Raw genomic sequence first — 21206 nt, forward strand, 5'->3', positions numbered from 1 at the left:
TTTTAGTTGTTAATTTACTTTAGAAAATCAGTGTCTACTTTTACATTTCATTAAGACAGGAGTTGCTAATACATTCTGTAGTCTAATGCTCTTCACAGTGAGTCACTGCTCAGACATCACAATTTCTTGCTAACTGCTACATAAACCGACAAGAAATGAATCACGCCGACAGAGCTCACAGGATTTCATACACCCCACAAAGGATGATGGGGGGGGGTGACATCTCTTTCTATTAAAATTGTAAAAATACATCCTACACAACACACCTGTGTTGGATTTATTGAATAAATTGTGTACTGGAAAACTCAGTGACTCCTTTCTACAAACTACAGCCCAGCACGTATAATGAGACTAGATGTCTGATCACAGATTTAAAGATATTTGTTACGTAACCTTGTACCATTCAGCTGAATGGTAAAGCCCACTTAAGGAAACACATAGACAGCCATGGCTATTTGTATCTGTTTCCATTCCACACTCTGGTCATGTAACTTGGTGGATGGACGCCAGCTCTCCTGTGGTAATTGGATCACTCATGCAGTTTTCTGAGACACTCTTACACTGATATAGTACCTCAGTGTAGGATTAAAACGGTGACCTACAACATGGTAGATTAAGTATCTGGTCAAATGGGTTATTTGGGTGTCAACATGAGGAACCTTGTTAAAGGTGGTCTGATGACCAGTGATACAAAAAAAAACCCTGAATCTGATTGAATACACTGAAAATCCACATCCATTCTGCAATAGATATTTGCTCCTGATGCTAATGCTTCACTGACCTCCACCAAAGAAGGTCATGTTTTGCACTGACATGTTTGTTTGTTTTGTTTTGTTACACAAAAGCAGATATTCAAGAAATCGGTGTGAGGGTTAATACACATGGAGCAGATTCACATAGATGCGAGTTGTTATTTCTGTGACTTTGTGAGAGAGATTTTTTTTTAGTTAGTTGGAAGGTGGGACATGTGCAATAGATGGAGCAGGTACATTTAGTGAGTAACGAACCCTGGGCTCAGGCATTTTAAATAGGCTTATTTCTTGATGAAACTTCAAAGTTTGATTTCATTAAACCAACCTTTTTGCCTGAGTGGGTGCCCACTTAATTTAGTGTATCTTTGTTTAATGTTTTTACATCAAGTGCAATCTATGAACAACCCATAGATTAATTACATCTAAGTGCTTTATTATGAGCACATAAATCAATCACGGGTCAAAATTAAGTTGCTACTCCTGAATCAAGAGACTTTTAGAGATATGCCGTATTTTATTAATGACCTCATATATTTCATTTTTAAAAATGCCTCCATAAAAAAAAAAAAAAAACCCGCACAGAATAAACTTCTAAATCAACATTGTATTAAAAAAAAAAAAATACTGCTGTTGATTGGATCATTGATCGCCTTTCTCATTGGCTGGCTCGGCTGTCGGTGAAAGGCGGCCCTTTGCTGGTTCGTTCATCCTACTGACTGACGCAGGGCGACTTATCTTGGTTCGGGCTCCAGCCATCGGATTGTGTCGCAGCGTCTCCCTGCTGAACAGCCGAGATCATCATTTGTAGAACCATCGAGTGCATGATCGGAATACAAGTTCAGCCTGAAAAACAGCTCCATCTTCTCCAGTACCGCCCAGGAGAGACCACACGGAGTACCTGAACGTGTAAATGGAGCTTCAATCGCTGTCGTGACTGTTTGTCCACCTCCTCTCATTCTGCAGAAGACTGCACTAAAGTTGCAGCAGCATCCACACCACCGCGGCTCTCTCCTCCGCAGCCATGGGAACCGTCCTGTCTATATCTCCGGCCACTAAGAAGGCATCTATTATGGACGCCGAGGCCGCGGGTGATGGAGTCAAAAACGACAAGAGCCTCAAACGACACTCCATGTTCGTTTCTCTCTCCTGGAAGAAACTGGTGGCTAATTCGGCCAAAAAGAGTGCGAAGAAAGTGACTCCGAATCCAGCCCCGTCCAGTCAGGTGGCTCAGCTCAACCACGAGAACATCAGGAAGACGCACCAAACCGAAGAGAAGAAACCCAAAGTGCCGATCCCGGTTCCGGTCCCCACGGTCCCCACGCTAAACAACAACGCGTCTGCGATCCAGAACGGGAGGCTTTCCTCGGTTCAGAAGCAACCCAGCAGACACTCTCTGGTGTCGCCCCGGCGGATTGTCATCCAAGCTTCAACCGGGGAGCTGTTGCGCTGCTTGGGGGACTTCATGTGCCGCAGGTGTTTCAAACTTAAAGAGTTAAACAGCGGAGAGGTGATCCTCTGGTTCCGAAACATCGATCGGACTCTTTTGCTGCAGGGCTGGCAGGACCAAGGCTTCATCACGCCGGCCAACGTGGTGTTCGTGTACCTGCTGTGCCAAGACGCGGTGACGGACAGCATCGACAGCCTGGCCGAGCTGCAGGGCATCTTTCAGACTTGCCTCTACCTCGCCTACTCCTACATGGGCAACGAGATCTCCTACCCGCTCAAGCCGTTCATGATCGAGTCGAACAAGGACGTTTTCTGGGAAACGTCGCTCCGGATCATCAACAGGATGAGTGCCAAAATGCTGCAACTGAACGCAGACCCGCACTTTTTCACCGAGGTCTTCCAGGACCTCAAAAACCAACGAGAGAGCAGCGAGACGAACCTGGACCGCTGAAGCAAACGAGACACTGGTGGTTTTTTTTTTAATGACATGAATGTTTAATAAAATCACCCAGCGATGGTTTTGCTTGTAAAAAAAAAAACCGGCTTTGAATGAAGGAAAATTCAAATAGGCTGATAATAGGCGACGGTCGTTTAGGCAGATTTCATCAAATGCATGCCAATGGTGTTGTGTCCTCTTTCATCTTGTCCCTTGGGTGACGCAGGGATTGACACTATTAAAGGGTGACTGCAGTAATTCTCTTCTCGGTTTATTTGAATCTTTTTTTTTTTTTTTTTTTTTAGGGGGAGGATTTTTTTTTGCAGAAAAAACACAACATTACTGCTACCCCCCCCTCCCTGCAGTCGCATTATCTGTTTCATTCATGATTTGCCTGCGCGCTGGGTGCTTTGAATGTCGCAGTGAGGTGAGCTTCTCAGAAGGATCAAAATAGATTATGTGTTCAGGAGGAGCTGTCCGAGGTGCTGACCTGTGCGGCCATTTTTTTCTCCCCTGCTATTTTGAGTCACTATGTCACAACAGAGCCAAGCCTGGTTTAGGAGGACCAGTCAGTCCAGAACACCTTCGGATAAGCCTTGTAACTAAGGTGCGCTGCTCACTGCGCTTTTTTCTTCTTCTTAAAATCCAGTGCAAGCTGATAAACAGGCTGCTAAGACCTTCAGCAGAGGAGCATGTTTCTTTAATAGGACAAATTGCTGTAGATATTCATTACAACTTGCAGACCTAAACGCGTCAGGCTGTATATGGCAATCTTCAACACCTCAGTTTGAATCAAAATAACGTTTATACTCATAGTAGGTTTGTGCTGGAAATGAGGGTTAACGGCAGAAATTGAATGTATCTGATTAACTGCACCAAATAGACCCCTAGATGTCTGTATATCAACAGCAGCAGTATGTGTCCAATCAGAAGTCAACGTAACAGGAAGACTTGAAGGAATGTGTGATGTTGTTGGTGATTTGTTTTTTGAACCTAATATGTGCCAACTACTCAATACTATTGGCCTGACACTATATTGTTTACATGTAAATATCCCACAGTTTAATTTTGCTGTTCACGCCATTTGTCTGTTCATGTTTTGGACGCCGTACACGATGCCGTTCACACACAAAACTGAAAACAAACGGAGCTCAATAATCAAACAGTATGTAAATACCGCCGGGTGCACTCACGTCCAGGAAGGACCCATATTTCTGATGTAAATACTCAATATGAAGGTCTCATTATCAAGAGAACACTATTATTTGCACAGGGCGTCACAGTTTCTATAAGCTATAAGTGATGTGGGCATAGCTGACAGTTGTTATCCAGTGTTATGCTCCTTCTAAGTGATCGTGGCATTGTTTCATTGTGAACCCATTGCTTGGAGGGTGGACTATAATGCTGCTATTTGCACAGCGGAGAACAAAACCTTGGTGTTTTTGCAAAGTGGTAATAGTCATGTATACCGGTGTTTCCTTTTAGTCACTGGAAGTGTTTGCCATTTCAGTTTGCCGTTCAAATCTTGCTCTAGAATGGACATCTACAAATGAGATCTTTTGTATAGTTCATTTTTCCTATATGTCAGCAATGGAAAGTGATATTTAAGTGTATTTCCAGTGGTGATGCCCACAGTTGCATTCACTCTCTACATGTTAATAAAAGGTCAATGAAGTAGTTGTTTATGGTGACCACAATGAAATAAACCCAAACTATCTACCCACCTCTTGTTGTTTCACTAATTGATCACTTTCTTTTACCATCACAGCATGTGTCCTAACATGTGAACGTAGACGATTATACCAACCTTGCAGTTTCCAGTGGAGTTAATTAATTTGGACAGCCTCTTATCTGCTCACACCACAAGCTAATCTTGGGACACGGTTATGTAATATAAATACAACCATGACAAATATGCTTACTGGGATGGTACCATAGGTTGCCATGAGACTGAACCTCATAAGATTTCATTGGTTGCCATGATACTCATCAGAGTATTCATTAATGGAAAAGCTGAAAGAGCAGATATGTTAGAGATACTGGCCATCCAAATATATGACAGGCGTTACATCCAAGAATATTTTTTTTTAAATTTTATATACTGACTTTATCCCCGAAAGGAAATTAAGAAAGCACACTCTAGTTAGTGGTTCAAACGCATGCATGCATATTAGTGAGTACAGGCCCCTGTAGCACACACACACACACACACACACACACACAAAGGGGCCTGTAAGCATGCAGGGTAGAGTGGCGGGCAGCTCTTTTATGGTGCGCCCCTCATGAGCAATTTATAAAGGTGGCTGCGCCTTGCTCAAGGGTGCCTCGGCAGTGCTCCGGAGGTGAGCTGACACCTTCCACTGTCATCTCACACTCCAGGTGTTTTTGGGCGAGAGCGGGAATCGAACTGCTGATCTTGAATTATAGGACGACTCGCTCTACTACTGAGCCACTGCCGCCCACATACCTACCTGTGCTGCACAGGGAACTCAGTGAAGTGAGATGACATATATAAAGGATATTTTTGGCATCCCATCGGTTAACGTCCTGGGTGTTTTAATCGAGGACGCACATTGAAACGGGAACACAGAAACTAAACAGGAATTAAGTCAACTGTAAAAAGGGATATGTATAAAAGTTTTGGGGAAGATTTATCTCTTGAGTCTCATTTCACGTCATGAAATGGAGCAGGTTGTGGGGTTTAAGAGTGTTCCCTAAATTTAGAGTTGGGATGGATGTTTTGCTGTATAACAGAATGAATTGATAGGGGTTTCCTCCTATTTTTTTATGAATAAGCCACGTGGGCTGGAGGGTTGCTCGTGTGATTGGTTAGAATCTGCTGCAGTCTCAGAACTGTCTGTGACTGTATGTGTTTGTGTGTGTGTGAGTCTGTCTGTCTTACAGGGACCTTCACTATCTATTTACAGAGCAGGAATGAAAAAAGGCAAACCTAAAAAATGCTTGACAGAAAGGGAACATTGTGGGATCAGAGAAGGGGGACCAGAGAAATGAACAGAAAAAAAAGAATGAATCCAACAATGAAGCAGAGATGAAACAGGCAAAACAATTCATCCATCCAACTTAGTGATAATGAAGAACAGATTCCTTCTTTGACATGATATTTTAAAAGCCGACTGCAGGCTAATATCTGTCACAGCTGCTGATATTGTTACGTATCATGTACAATGTCAAGCCCGTATTGTGTAACAATGTCAGACGCACCTCTGAAACGTCTTCTTTTCTCTCTCCCCCTCAGCATGCTGACTTATTGATCGTCGGTCCAATTCATAACACCAGTATTGAGTCTGTAAAGCATGACATTATCGCTGAATTTATCAATTTGTATTGCTTCAAGCAGAATATGATCAGAAAATGTTGTGTTTTTTTCCTCCTTTACTTCCTTTAACTATTCCCATATGTATTCCCATATTTTAATTCTGCATCATACCCAGACTATGTCACGTAAGAGTGACATGTTCAGGGACTAGATTTGTGGGCTCAAATATTTAAGTAAATCTGGGGTAAACAAGAGAAAGAGCTCTCTAGACACCTCGGCTTTCATACAGGTTGGATCTGTGGCAGAATCCTGCAGCAGCGTTATGTAATATCCTCCCTGTGCAGTGTTGTGAGTCTTGTCTCCATTATTAAGATTCAGCCAGGGTCTCCAGCATATCTGTCTCTCCAGCCTGTTTTCAGCGTTATTCTTTGCCGTGTCTCTATAGTAACGGGTAGGTAAGTGAATGACAACTGGACAAAGTGAGCTGTGTGGGGCTGAGCGTGGGCTGAACCACTGCACAACACGCACACACACACACACACACACACACACACACACACCGCTGTGAGCAACAGAAGACACTCACTCAGTGTTTGCGAGCATCTGCTGGCGCAGGCATATTTATGGTTCCTTCACATCCAACCGCTCCGTCGTTTCTGAATACCTTCCTTGACATTGCTGGGTTTCCTTTTCCTCAGCATTTGTCTTCCTCATCTCACCATCAGTAATGTAACAGAATGGCAACCGCGCAGTTCTTCCTCTATGTCAGCAATATCAGATTGAGTCATAGAGGTCGTTTTAACAGTGTTTGCAAATACATTTTATTAAACCTGGGTGAGATATTTATACACCACAGCATCCGGACTATGTGGGGATTCTTCATATTTGGGGTTCATGCATTCAAAATGAGTTTTTTTCTGTATCTTTGATCAAACCAAAAACCTGCTAATAGCAAGGATACTGGTCTCCATGCCAACACATCTACCATGTATAGTCTGCATTCATATTTTACATTTAATTTAATGTTATATAATAAGGCTCATCACTCTTGTGTTTTATCTATTATATTCAACCCCTGGAAATAAATTATTTATCAGGTGTTTGCAATAAATAAATCACACAAGAAAAGAGTTAATGGTTCCTTCTCCTACTGGGAATGGGCTAAGATTCCCTGCGATATGCTGCCAAAAACTGGTGTCTGGTTTTGCATCATGTTAGCAGCAAGTTATAACAAGTAAAGAGAATGAAATACAAGAGACGCTCCATATTTAGGGACTGTGCTCTTTTCTTTGACTTCACATTTACCAGCTTCAGCTGTGTGGAAGAAAGCCAGAGGAAACACCCTTCAGGGATTAAGTCTATTTTGCTGTCGTCTCGCTACATAACTGCCCTGCTAATCTCTTTAACTAGATTACTTCAGCGTAGAGTTGCAGGAGGTGGCAGCTGGTCGCTACTTTTACACAGCAGTGTGGAGTCAGTGTCATTAGCAAAAAAAAAAAGATTTGATATTCTATAACTGCTGTCATGCTACTGTGTTTATTTGACGAGTTTTATTTTTATATTTCGGTTGCTATACAATAGGGAAGTCGGAAAAGTATACGGCTAAGTATACCACACCTACTCAGTGTTCATTGTTATATTTCGTAGTTTGCGAGTGAATCACTTCACACTACATGAATCTGCATTATTATTCATCCATTTACTTTTATGTAACAGCCAAAATCTGTCCCTGGATTTTAAACCACTGCAGGTACTCCAATCCTAAACCATTATCTAAATCATCTAAATTCGAACATGATAAAAGTAGAGGATGACCCTTTTTTCCTGTCCTGTGGCTTTAATGCTCACCCTATCTGACACTGTTTAACTCCTATTAAGCCAAACTAATGCTTTCATAGTATGATGTAAGTCGAAAATGGAAACAGCTGCAAATAGTATTGTAACACGGAAAGGCAAAAGAAAATCTTCTCTTTTAAATGTTATGTTCTGTCTGAGATAAATCCAAAAATCACAGGGGAGAAGTTGTGTCATACCTTCTGAACCTGGACTGGGGCTTGAAACGATGTTAGACTTTGAAATCAGTCAGCTAACGCTAAAAGATGAAGGTGTAAAGATTTTCCCTTTGATATCAACTGTTGAGTGAATATTTTACATATTTGAAATGCATAGAGTAGGAACAAATGAAGACAGGTTGAGTATCTGAGGGTTGTTCAGCTGGGTCCCTGAGAGAAGTGTCAAGAGAAGTGTCTGTTTTCTTTTAGCTGTATAGTTTATCTCGTCTTTGAATCTCTCACCTTCCATGGTGCCACCACTTCTTCCTCTCACTCTCCAGTCTATTTTGGAAGCACGTAGGTGTTTTGTTCTGATTTACTTGAGCCTTCATTACCTCTGTCTCCGACTGGAAGAGTGACTCACTGACTGTCTTACACCATATCCTTATAATGCACTGATGTGATTATGGGAATTTAGATTATTTTCACTAAATATGAGACTTCTGTAAAGGCAGAAAGTCATTATATAATTTTAAGCAACATAATGTGATCTTAGAAGAGCTGCTTGAAGTCAGTTTGTGGATAGAATCCCATTTTGGTTGTAAGATTATTTAAAAATTGAGAATGGTCAAAATTGTTTAAGTCATATTTGTTTCAAGCCAAAATCCTAAATCATTTTTCTGTTTTAATTAACTCCCACAGAAGTTTCAGTTTGCAATACAATCGCCCCAAAGTGCTAAGATATCCTCCTCTTCAATCTCGCCTCCTCTTTCTCATCCTCTGCATGTTTTCCTCTGCCTTCATTCACAGAGCTAATCTTGCTGCTTGCATGGAAAACACCCACCTATTTTGTTACGCAAGTAGAAGAGAGAGGATGAGGGCTGCTTAGAATTAACAATAGACCCAGCAGATTAGCAGAGAAGATGGTGATAGTTAGGGCAACATGAAAGTGGCTCAATCCCTGAAGGAGTTTCCAGTTATTAGAGGCACCATGCAAAATTTCTGGAAGGGGGATGAGGAACATATTAGGGAGAAAAAAATCTACCAGACGTCTTACACAGACAGAGAGGAAATTCGGTTGTCAATAGAGACCCCGAGTGTTTCACATTGATATGCAGAACACACACACAAGCACTGTTGTTGTGAAGGAATGATCCAGGCTGAGTGCACACATAGTGTCTCTGCTCCATCTGACGTTTTTCTCAGAATAATGAGCATTATGTCATTCAGACTGTCTGGTAATTCTTAGACCAGACGTATTTAATCTCTAAAGGTTTATAAAAATGGGGTTTCGGGTTAATCTGCTAGTTGCAGATGCTTCTGTGTTCCACATTAAAAGAGACCGTGCGGTAGTGTTTGAGGGGTAATGGCGCCCCTGCGTGGCTGAAAAGCCACATTACATTTTGTCCACACCGTCACGTTTTCTGCAGTCACTGCGTCACCACCAGCAAACTGCGCCACAAGGAGTCAGGGGTTTTATTTGTATTTTGCACTACAGATTTGCGGTCCGATAATCTTCTAATCTGCATTTTTTTTAAATGATGCAAATACAATAAAACCAAACGATGTTAAATAATGTTATATTTTTCGAAACTTTAAGAGCAGCAAGATCAGTTTATCTGAATGCAAAAAATAAAAATAAAAAATAAAAACAGAGCAGCGGCTGCATGAGGTTTGTGATGCAGTCGTGCAGGAAGCGCTAAAATTCTGGAATACAATAAAATTATTTTTAAGGAGACAGATTTATCCAGATCATCAAGGTGGTAACATCAGAGAGTGAAAGAAGTCTAGGAGATGAATGATGACTTAGGTTTGTGTGCATCCGGAAGAAATAAAGATGAAAAACACAGTGTCGACAGCTGACCGTATGGCATCCACACTGAGCACAATTCTACTTTGGCTTGTAATCCACAATGTGTAACTGCTTTGGGATTTACGAGGTCATTTTTTTTGGGTGGATTTCTGCAGGAGACGTGTCCCGCCGCCCTTCCCACCTGCTGAAAGTTCCCAAACTGAGTCTTCATCAGCTTTCATTTAGAAAATGACCACCACTGGTGATGTCAATTCCAATTTCATTGTTCTTGCTTTTCCTAGGAAATCCTGGAGATCAGTGAAGCTAAAATCCCTGTACTTTGCATGACAGTTCTGATATTGATTTTGCTGGACTACTACTTGGTATTTGGGCCAGGGTAAAGGAAGCCCTCCTGAACACCTTCACACAGTGTAGAACACGTGAAACTGAGACAAATAAAACAAGACAGAAATGTTTCCTGCATTTCCAGTCTTCTGTAACAAATATAATATAATAAACACAACACATATAACACGCTGTTTTCCTACTTAATCATTTTTGAAATAGATGCCAAAAGCATGAAGAGAATCAGGAATCTACAACACTTTATTTCTGGAGGTTATAGGGGTTTTGTTTTATTCCGAAGAACCACTTAGTTATGTTGCGTTTAACGACACTCCGATGTTCTGTTTGCATTGAGACGGTACCGTTTTCACATCACTCAAACACACCAAAAATAGATCATATCAGTTTACTTTGATTTATTCGTTTACTTCATCAGCACATTTATTTTTAGCATGGGTTTGTCTGAAAGAAGAAAACGTAGTTCCCGAAAAAGCAGCGACAGCCTGAGCATGTCTCCACAATCAACTATTTACAGGGCAGTCCTTGAACACACCGTTTCCATCCATTTAAAGTAGTCACGTGACACAAATCGCATCCCCGTCCCTCTGGACTGGTTTCATTTTTATTGCAAGTGGGTTTAATATTCTTCGAAGATGATTATATGTGATTTGATTTTGAAGAAATAAAACTGACGTTGTTTTATTTGTGGTCTGCAGGCATATTGTGTCCACCAGGTGGCGCCAGTAATCCAATAATAATGATAGAAATGGACCGGAACCCGGAGGACAGAACCGAAGAGAGGGGATGACAGACAGCAGAGGAACAGGATGGTCGTGATATACATGGTGTATTGGTCACAGTAAAATAATTGTGGATCGCGACATGAGTTACGAAATTTCATATTTGGGTTACTTTGGTCAAAATCACATTTTATACAAGTATTGAAATTGCATGGGTCAAAGCTCTAAGTGCTAATTCCTTTTGAATTAATATCCATTTGCTCTTCATACTTTATCATTTTTTTAATTCTAATCTACCACCCCAGTAGAATACACATGATTATAAGTTTAGAATCCAACATTTAAATAACGTGTGCGTGTGTGTGTGTGTGTGTGTGCGTGCGTGCGTGCGTGTGGGCATGCGTTTAAAAACATGCCATTCTAACAAGATATCTCCAATAACATAGTGTTCATATATATTACCAGGTCCGACCTCCAGGGCTCCCCGGTCATCCGTCGTCCTTGGCGGCTGAATCGTGGTGTGTAAGAGATGCGTTTAGTGTCAGTTGTAATGGCTATTGATGTTACTCAGACTGTTAATGTTGTTGACACAGCTGATGTGTGACGGGGACACGGTGCCAAAGGGCCCCGGAGGCTGGAGGCCGTGGCTGTGATACAGAGCTGTCGGAGGGGACCCGGGCCAGTAGGAGAAACCCGTCGGTCCCACGCCGGGAGCCACGAGGTTCAGTTTGGAAATCCCGGAGAAGGGGATCGGTGAGAAGTTCCCCTGAAACTTGTAGATGGCCTGCTCGGTCGTGGACGGCTGACACACCTGCGCCAGGCCGTGGAAGTCGAACTTGTAGGCGTAGCGCTTGCCGTGGACTTTGGTCATGATGTTCTTGTCGTAGTAGTAACGCAGTGCGCGGCTCAGCTTGTCGTAGTTCATGTTGGGTTTGCTTTTGCGCTCCCCCCAGCGCCGCGCCACCTCGTCCGGGTCGATGAGCTTAAACTCGCCGTTGGCCCCCTCCCAGGCGATGCAGGACATGTTGGCGCTGTCGGAGAGCATCTCCAGCAGGAACTGCCACAGCTGGATCTGCCCGCTGCCTGCGTGGAGGAGGCGATGGCGGGAGATTAGATGTTAAATTAAATGTAAGACGATCAGAGAGAAAGTAAGAGAACCATGAATATATGTGGAACCACAGACACCCCCCCCCTCTCTGTTAAAATTAAAAAGTGTCGGGCCTGTATCAGTGAAACATAGATGGAGGATTAAATATTTTACCACTTTAATTATTAACAGTCATGTTTATTAAAATGTTGTTTATTCAGCGCAAATGTTTCAAGGCAGATTTCAACTGGAAAAAGATAGAGATAAACAATTTCTGACGTCGTTGAATTAGTTTAGATTTTCTTTTTGATAGCCTAAAGGCAGGTGAAATCATTCAGTTCAGAATTTTATTTTTTATTTTTTTTAACTAAAAATCATATTGTTATATAATTAATTTATAGCGTTTATTCAAAAACTGTTAGTGCTGTCAGGTGTAGTCTTCATACTCATTAATATTTTTTAAATTGTCGTGTTTTTGTTGATATATTCGAGCACAGACTAATCAGTGATGACGGACAGCAAATGCTTATTATTATTATTATTATTGTTATTATTATTATTATTATTATTATTATTATACATTCTCCTTTTGAAAACTTTTGTGGATGGGAAAATTTTCAAGCCAAAGTAATTTGTAGAAGCCCCAGATAAATAATAATTTGGAGGTGCAAAAAATAAAAGCATCCTCATTCTTTGAAATAACTATTTTCAGTAACCAGGAAATATAATGCACGTGTAAACAGTGCTTCTTTTTTTTTATCTGATAAATATCAGAAGAACACATTCAATAAATTAAGCTTTAATAGTGTATGTTTTGTTTATCTTTATCAGAAATATTTAGATTTTTAACCTCAAAGGTTTATGTTTTAAAGACGAATGCGTTACTTCAGCCAAAAAAAAAAAAAATGTCTGCTTCAAAGTCTTTCCTCCAACAGTAATCCTCTTTTTTTATTTTGCATTTGTTATTATAATTTTTCTATTAAAAAAACTTCGTCAAATGTAATATCGCAATATTGGAAGCCTTCTCTCACATCACGACAACTCATCAATGAGAAATGACTGCCGGCTGATTGAATAAGAGTATTTTAATCCTTACCTTTTTGTACTCCAGTGTTTATTGGAGCCCAGGTTGTTCCTTTGTTTTCTTTCAGCAGATTTTCTGTTGGATCTGGAATCAAAATAGACTCATTGTCAGCATCATCCGCAGTTTATCCATTCTGTTAATGCGCAGACATGTAATCCAGTTCCCATAGAAATGGGTTTATCGGAAACTATCTGCGGAGGCCAAACATTCTTTTATTTTTTATTTCTGGTGTGATCAGTTTTCCTGAAATAACTATTATGTTTAACAAGTAGAATCACACACAATATGACTTGGATCGACACGGAATAAGACAAATAAGACTAAAAAAAAAGATTTGTTTTCAGAGGAAACATGAATTTAAATGTTTTTTTTAAAAATTGCCATACGTAAGCTGTCGTGCGTAAATTGATCCGAGAGAATCAAAAATAAAATACAATTTAAAAATGAAATCTAAATAAAAGCTTTAACTGCTTTTTTTTTTTTTTTTTAAATTCCTAATTGTGGTTGTTGTCGTCCAGTCGCAGTCTGCTGGAGGAAGCGTGTCGTCTCTGCGGTCTCCTCTCCGAGAAGCCAGGAAATGCGTCCAGGAAAAAGGATTTCCGATTTCCGACAAAAGACCAGACGGGCTTTCAGATTGAAAGGGCCGAACAAAGCTCTGCCCTGGAAGCGCAGCGCCAGCGCACCGCAACACCGACACCCGGAGCAGAATCTAAGGACTTCGAGCAGGTTATTTGTAGAAATCTGTACGGAACGAACCTGAGAGATACATGTTGAACATGAGGTTTCCTCCGCAGTCCTGTCTCATTGTGTTCACTTGTTCAGAAAGGGTTGGATTTCATTTCGTTGGTGGCGGAGGAAAAGATTTTTATTAAACTTTATCTCATAACTGTGATCTGGAATAAATGCGGGTGGACAGATTGAAGTTTCCAGGCAACTGTCACTGGCCTCCATCTCTGAGACAATATTCAGACAGCAATTTCCCCTGGTGCATTGCTTTAATTAAAAGAGCAATTTACCTCTGTCAGCCCGCCTGGTGCCCACAATAAAAAGGGGCCGATAGAAATTCGGCCCTTATCAATCCACCATCACAGTTTAATAAAGTTTCCGCGTTAAGATCTGAGTTTCTATGGTGAATTGAAGTGTTTGACATGGAAACCAGTTCAGATCCTCCTCACTTTTCCGCCTCTTTACCTCTCAGCAAACAACAGAGACCTATTTCAGGTTAGGAAAAGAATATTTACCTTGAAATCCACGCTTCAGTGCGCATGAGAGAACAAGAACATTTTATTCCCTGAACCTCCTGTTTGTAGGTTTAAGGTTATATAGCCTCAATCTGCGGGTAATGAGGTTGTAACTTAAAAAACATGGCTTCTGACGCTCTTTTATCACGTTTTCCTAATTCTTGTGTTTTCTGGAGGCGGTGGTCTGTGTGAACATTTACCAACCGGCTCCATGTCTCCTCCTGGACTGCGGAGACGGCATAAACACATTTGTGGCTTTATATAATTAAAATGAATGATATAATAAATACATTGCAATAAATCATTGGTATGGGCAACGACATTGACTGTCCATTCAGATATTCAGCAGTTTCAACTCTCCGTTCACTTTAGACGACGATGACGTCACACGGACACAGACAAGACAAGGGGGGGGTGATGATCCACCACCCCACCGTGTTAAAACAGCTATTGTAGCTTGGTCAACATGATGTTAATACAGTAATAATATTAACCGTGATCACTTTATTGTTTTTGTCCTGTCTTATAGAGTTTGGAGTATTTTAAAGCAACCAATGCATATTTAAAGGGAAACTTTTGTTAGTATTTTTACACGTTTGTCAAAAACCCCACATGATGACAAAGGCTTTACTTCCAATATCTTTAAAGAGGATGTCCGATAATGTCCAGATATTTGATGTGTCTCATCAGTTCGGTAGAAAAACAATGATCCACAAATGGTTATTTTACTCTGGTTCGCTGGATCTATATTGAACATGCAATTTGACACCAAACTGAATCAGCACAGCTTTAGCTACAATTTGGTCATAGTTACAAACGTATATTATTATTATTATTATTATTATTATTATTATTATTATTATTATTATTATTATTATTATTATTATTATTATTATTATTATTATTATTATTAGTGTTGCTGATGTTGTTGTTGTTTTTTGCTGTTGTTGTTGTTGTTGGTTTTGTTGTTTATCTCACTACATTGAACGTTAACAGTATGGATCGCAAACTTGAGCGCCTTTGTTCCAGCGTTACCATTTATCGCCAATAGATGTCGCCCTAAAGAACTCAGCCCGTCACCACATTAAAGAGCGTGAAAAGGTGATCAGAACCAACATCCGTACCCGTATCCGCCTTCAAAAGTTAGTCAGAGGAGCAGAGCGGAGGAAATACGAGACGCTCGTTAACTCACACGTTACTAGATATACATCTCTGCATCAAAATGTTGTTTGTCTTGGAGAAAATGCAAAATATCTGTCATGATCTGTCTATGGAAAAGTCCGCAAATCAGTGTTTTAAGGAAACCTACAGAGCAATCATCATTTGGCATGGCAAAAAATAACACAAAACAGATTTACATAAATGTTGTATAAACATAAATGCAACTAGCTTCAGTTTTAATACAATACATTCACAAATAGACTTCACTTTACCTGTAGTTCAAGTAATTATTATAATTTCAATTATAATTTAATCCAGGCATCTGTGTTAGCTGCAGCCGATAGAGCTGCTCTAATGTATCACCTGACTCAGCTCAAACATGCACAATGCAAACAACGTTAAATAAGTATATGTAGTATTTACACATAGTTCATATTACTGTATGTTGATTTTGATAACCACCCAGTTATAGCATGCATGAATGTACTAATAATCCAGACTACTCTAACGTAAACAGATGAGGAATGTCTTGTTTGTTTCTAAAAAAGAAAAATCTTTAAACTTGTTTCTTTCAGAAAATTTAAAACTGAACACGTATAACTTAATCCATTCAGAATCAATTCCTGATGTACTTCCTACTGGACTAAAAAAAAATAAAAAAAAAAAAATAAGGATTTTCACTTGGCAATGTTTAATCAGGAAGGGCCTTGTAGGTTTGACTCTGGCGTCCCAGACTTGCTTTAGCTGCCTGTGTCCGATACAAGTCGCAGGCAACTTAAAACAAGCCTCGAAAGCTAGGCTGTATGCACAGGTGGATGCAGTGGTAGAAAAACCAGTGGTCCACGTCTGGTCAGAGATCAGCACAGGTAATGACTCCACTGGCAGGAGAAAAAGCAAATTCAAAATTTCATGAAACATAAAACACTATTACCACATCAAGTTGCTTTCTCTTGTTGACCATACAGTTTAGAATCATTTTCAGCAAAGGTGATGTCACTGCATTTTGAACTGAGGAACGCAAACATTTAAAGCATGTATATATTAAAACACAGCTCTATGTTTGCTTCTGTTGTCATTTCTTGACAATATTGACAGAAACATTCAAGATAAACAGGATAAACTTACTTTAAAAGCCGAATGTAGTTCATTGTGTAAATAAATAAATTAATAAATAATGCCTCTGTTAAATGACAGCTGTCATCAAAAGACGATGCGAAGTTCCTCTGTAAAGCATGTACTCACCTTGGTGTTCCGAAGTGTGAGTTTTCAGCTTACCAGACAACCACACTCCTCTGTAAGCCACTGTGCAGCTGCTTTAACCAGTCTGTAGAGGAATGTATATTTGAGAAAGGTGTGTGTGCATGGTTACACATTTATTAAAAGATCCTGTTTTTTTGGGCGTGGGACTATGAGCCAGTGAAGGCTTGTGGGTGTGTAACACGGAATCCCACGTCCTGGACCAACAGGAGGAGTGTGTGTTGAGGCAAACACACACCAGGATCCCAGCATGTGACTGTAAGGTAAACACAATGCTGTCACATTAGGATAAACTAATAAATGTTATGAAGCTACCTGAAGATTAGACGTGTACAGGTTTTTTTGGGGGGGGGAAGTGGATCAATGAAATACATTAAGAGGTGTAGTTTTTATGTTTGATGTTATTTCTCTTGGGGTACATCAACCAATATACTTAAAAATACTTTTAATCAGCAGTCTGTCTCTGTGTTATTGTGTAGTAAAACCATGTAACCCTGAATTTATCTGGTAACCTGCAGTTTAGATTTATTTAAAGTCATTCTTACACCTCTGATATAAAATGCAGGTCCTGATTTTTTTTCTTTACAGAAAGCTGATGTTTTGGGGCATATATGTAACCTTCACTGGCCGGTGGGTGATCAGCCAGGGATCAGGAGGAGAGCTCAGAGCGGTCCAGTAGAGCATCTGAGCAGCTCAACAAATATTCAGAAATAGCATCCCATAATATTCATGAGCATAAACTGAAAATGCTGACTGTAGCAAAACATTACCAGGATGAGTGGTGGGCATATGCTCCTCCAAAAGGCTGTATTACTCCCTCAATCCTTCAAAGTCTGTGCAGTAATTTACGTCTCAGCACCCGACTTAGTTTTGTCAAATGAAGCAAGAGGAAGAGAATTTTAACGTGGATTAAATAAATATCGCGAGAATTATTAATATGTGTTTGGCTTCTCCTTGCAGCTCCTTACTTCGCAGGCTAGTTGTGATTGAAACAGTGATGGAATAAATAATAGAAACAAATGCAATCACGTGCTCTTATTTATTGGAAATGAAGATACAGTCTGACAAAAAAAAAAATTTCACATCCTAAAGCTTAAAAGATTTTTTTTTGTGTGTCAAATATTTCCCTTGTTCTTTAAATTTTCACAAAGCTAAATCTCCTATACCAGCCTGGTCTATGAAGCTGAAAGAAAATCAGAGGCATATTTCTAGAGGTGCAGAATGACAGCTCAATGTCGTCAACGTGTTTCTGAGGGATTCTCTTTTATTATTCTCAGTAAGGTGATAAGTGTAAAAAAAAAAAAAAAGAAACAAAATAAAAAACAAACAGAGGATCTCTAGTTTTTGAAGAAAGGCCTTTATTTCCTATATCAAGAACATGCTTCAGCATGGTAGAAGACGCTTTGATGTCCGTACATGCAAAGCTGCAGAGTGATAGAAAGAGTTTGTCTGTCGACTGTTGTGTGACAGCGTCTGTTCGGTGCTTCAGGATGACGAAGGGCTTCGACGAGAGTGTTTTTGTCTTTCCAGGTTGAGGGAGACAGGCAGAGTGAAGGCCTAGTGCTGGATCCTACGGATGGACTGCACCTGGTTGGTGTGAGCCTGGGTGCTGAACTCATTGTAGTGTCTGTACTCGCCTTGGTGTCTGTCTCTCTCCAGGATATACTGGTAGCCACGGTAACCAGGGAACTGGTAGGCCACCCAGCTGCAAACAGAGAGAAGCCGGAGATTGATGTATCCATCATTTCAACAGATATGAGTGTGAGAAATTTCATTGCATCTACTGCTTTTATTTTAGTTGACACTGCTGCATCGTAGGATTCTGATTGTTGCTGAAGACAGAAGACCTCACTAAACAGAAAAAAAAGATGGGTAACTTACGCTCCTGAGTTCACTTTGATGGAGGGCACCTCCTTGCTGCACCACCCCATGGCCTGTAGGGAGGGGTAGTCATCGCACATCTCAAACTTACGGCCCTGGAAGTCCTCACACTCGTACAGGGTCACCTTGCTGTCACTGTGGTTCTGCAGGGAGAACAGGAAGAAGGAGAGGTGTTTTTAGTGACTGACCCAGGATTTTACAAGAGAAGAGGAAGAACAGAAGGTTGTTAGGACGTACAGCGCACTTGATGGGTCTGAAGGAAAGCATGTGCTCGGTTCTGTAGCTGCTATTTCCACTCCAGGCCTCGTAGCGAGGGTAGTCTCCCTTCTCCAGGATGAACTGCTGTCCCTGGAATTCTGGGTACTCATAACCCACCCAGCTGGGAGAAAAAGGAATATAGTTTAAACAGAATAAATACAACGACAAAACATTTTTAATGTAACAGCTCCGTAGCCCTGATAAACAAAAGAGTCCAACGCCCACAGAGCAGCCTCGAGCCGTAACAGCAGGAAGCCTCTTTTGTTCCTGGGAGCACAAAGCAAACATTAAACGCTGCTGCTCCTGCCTCCACTGATGCCGCCGCAGCTTCTGTGGCTGCACCCAACACTTTTTATCTGATTGCCAGTCAGTCAGGCAGCCTTTCTGGCTCGCAGCCGGCAGCTGCACACAGCCAACTCATATCGCAGCAGGGTTACACATGGACGCACGAGCACACACACACACACACACACACGCGTGCACACACATACATGCATACATACATACACACACACACACACACACACACACAAGAAAGATACCCGCCAACTAGAAATGCAATAAGCTGTACTGTGAAATGTAATTTATATTTTTTGCTTTTCTGTTGTTGTTGTTTGTTTGTTTTTTGTGTATTTGTTGATTCCAGTCTGCGTTTGATTTGTGGGCTTTTCAAGCATATAACATTGCAATTACAAGAAAAGCAAATAATGTTATTTTATTGGGAAATGCAGTGTTGTTTTTCAAGTGGCAGTGTGTTCACTCAAAATTGGTATTTCACCGTTTGTGCCATTCATTATTTAATAAATAAGGAGCAGAAATATTTATGAGGTGTTTTTTTTTTTAACATCTGAGATTAAAATTTTAAACAGATTCTAACAAAGTCAAATCGCACACAAAAAAACAAACAGAACAAATAGTCTCTGAGAGGTGAAGTAACTTTTGTGATATGTGGTAAATGTAGACCTTCTAAATAGATGGGAAGGTTACACTGGGGTGCAGAGGAAGGAGGAGATCCAGAAGAGTACATACAATGTGGACTTACGGTCCATTTTCAACCTTGAAGGAACGGATCTTGTTGAAGCCCCTCTCCATGATGTTCTGGCACTCTAGCATGAACTCACAGCGCTTTCCCTGGAAGTTCTCCTCCTCCCAGACTGTGATCTTGAACTGGCCCATCTGCTCCATCTGTTGAGTGTTCATGGCTGCTGCTTCTCCCTTTGGAGGTTACTCTCTGGTCGAGGTAGAGTTAAAAGAAATGTGCCGTGTTAGTTGAATGTCCAGATTAAGTATGATAAGGAAAGGCATACTGAGAAACAGAGATAGAAATAATCTGAAATGATTAAAACAGATGTAAAAAAATGTTTTTATCCTAACGATTAGATGCTGGTATTTAACTTAATCATTAACTAAAAAATCTTTTTATTTGGACTTGATGATAAAGTATGTTTACTTATTACATATTTGATATTTTAAATATTATACATATTATATTATTACATCCAGAATCAGGCATGAAAAATCCAGTAAGACCTCTTTCCCAAGGCGCCACACCAACACAGTAAAGTAATATTCTGCACATTCATCATTTTTTCATCTCCACTCGCTGTAGATTTGTCTCTGTGCACACCGGGCAGATTCAATCGAGAAACGCAGACACGCCTCCAGCCCATAAATTGTACTGTGAGCGATAACTGTTACAATAAGCTCATTTCACAACAACACAGCGTTTCTCTGTGAGGCTACCAGCACAGGTTGTCTCCAGCAGACTCTGAGATTTCCTAAGGAAACAATAAAGATCCACAGTTTCTGTCATTTGAAGTTTTTAAAAGATTGGATTGCTAACATCTAATTGCATGATGCTTACAGGATATTTAAGACATCACCTTTCTGGTAAAATTGCATTGGAGTACAAACCAGTTCATTAGTAAAATCAAACACAAACTTAAAAAGCATCTATAATTATCAAATACAGAACATGGGCAACATCTTGGTGGAAGTTTGATTCCACTCGGCACACAAAGCTGTCCCCTGAGTCTGAGGCAATGTGTTCATATACTTACAGACAGTACTGAGGTGGGACAGATCCAGTATAATCAATGTCGGGGGAGAGATCCTCGTCTGTGTTTTTATAGGGCCGGGCCCCCTGGACCCACTCCATATACCCAGCAGCCTTGCACACTCAGCAGCTGAGCAGGTCCGCTGAAAGGGGAGCATTAGCCCCGTGCTTTGTGAACACTCCATGGCACCATTGTCCTCAGAGCCCCAAACTAACTTAGTCATCAGTACGGCAGCCATGGTGCGAGGCAACCTGACCCAGGACTAAACAATAGTAACGCACTGACACAACAGTTTGATTGGTGAAGCAGGATAATAGACATATTCTGGAGCTGATCCCTGCTTGCTCTCTTTCTCTTTCTCTTTCTCTTTCTCTCTCTCTCTCTCTCTCTCTCTCTCTCTC

The 21206-nt window shown here is 40.7% G+C and overlaps 3 protein-coding genes across 3 annotated transcripts; 1 reads left to right on the forward strand and 2 right to left on the reverse strand.

Moving 5' to 3' along the window:
• Positions 1–963: 963 nt before the first annotated feature.
• On the forward strand, positions 964–4350 carry cdk5r2b (cyclin dependent kinase 5, regulatory subunit 2b (p39)). The gene has a single exon (XM_068329567.1). It carries the CDS (start codon positions 1774–1776, stop codon positions 2647–2649), a length of 876 nt encoding a protein of 291 aa, XP_068185668.1. The 5' UTR covers positions 964–1773; the 3' UTR covers positions 2650–4350.
• A 6099-nt stretch (positions 4351–10449) lies between these two features.
• Positions 10450–14381, reverse strand: fev (FEV transcription factor, ETS family member). Its single transcript, XM_068329724.1, has 3 exons — positions 13707–14381; positions 12963–13034; positions 10450–11862 (listed from the first exon to the last, which is right to left on the reverse strand). The coding sequence occupies exons 1-3, from the start codon at positions 13753–13755 to the stop codon at positions 11321–11323; spliced, it is 663 nt and encodes a 220-aa protein (XP_068185825.1). The 5' UTR covers positions 13756–14381; the 3' UTR covers positions 10450–11320.
• A 3564-nt stretch (positions 14382–17945) lies between these two features.
• Positions 17946–20964, reverse strand: cryba2b (crystallin, beta A2b). The gene is made up of 5 exons (XM_068329296.1): positions 20809–20964; positions 19791–19979; positions 18728–18869; positions 18491–18633; positions 17946–18314 (listed from the first exon to the last, which is right to left on the reverse strand). Exons 2-5 carry the CDS (start codon positions 19946–19948, stop codon positions 18167–18169), a joined length of 591 nt encoding a protein of 196 aa, XP_068185397.1. The 5' UTR covers positions 19949–19979; positions 20809–20964; the 3' UTR covers positions 17946–18166.
• Positions 20965–21206: the final 242 nt, after the last annotated feature.

Source organism: Antennarius striatus, chromosome 12, assembly GCF_040054535.1.
Source record: "Antennarius striatus isolate MH-2024 chromosome 12, ASM4005453v1, whole genome shotgun sequence".
Classification (NCBI taxonomy): domain Eukaryota; kingdom Metazoa; phylum Chordata; class Actinopteri; order Lophiiformes; family Antennariidae; genus Antennarius; species Antennarius striatus.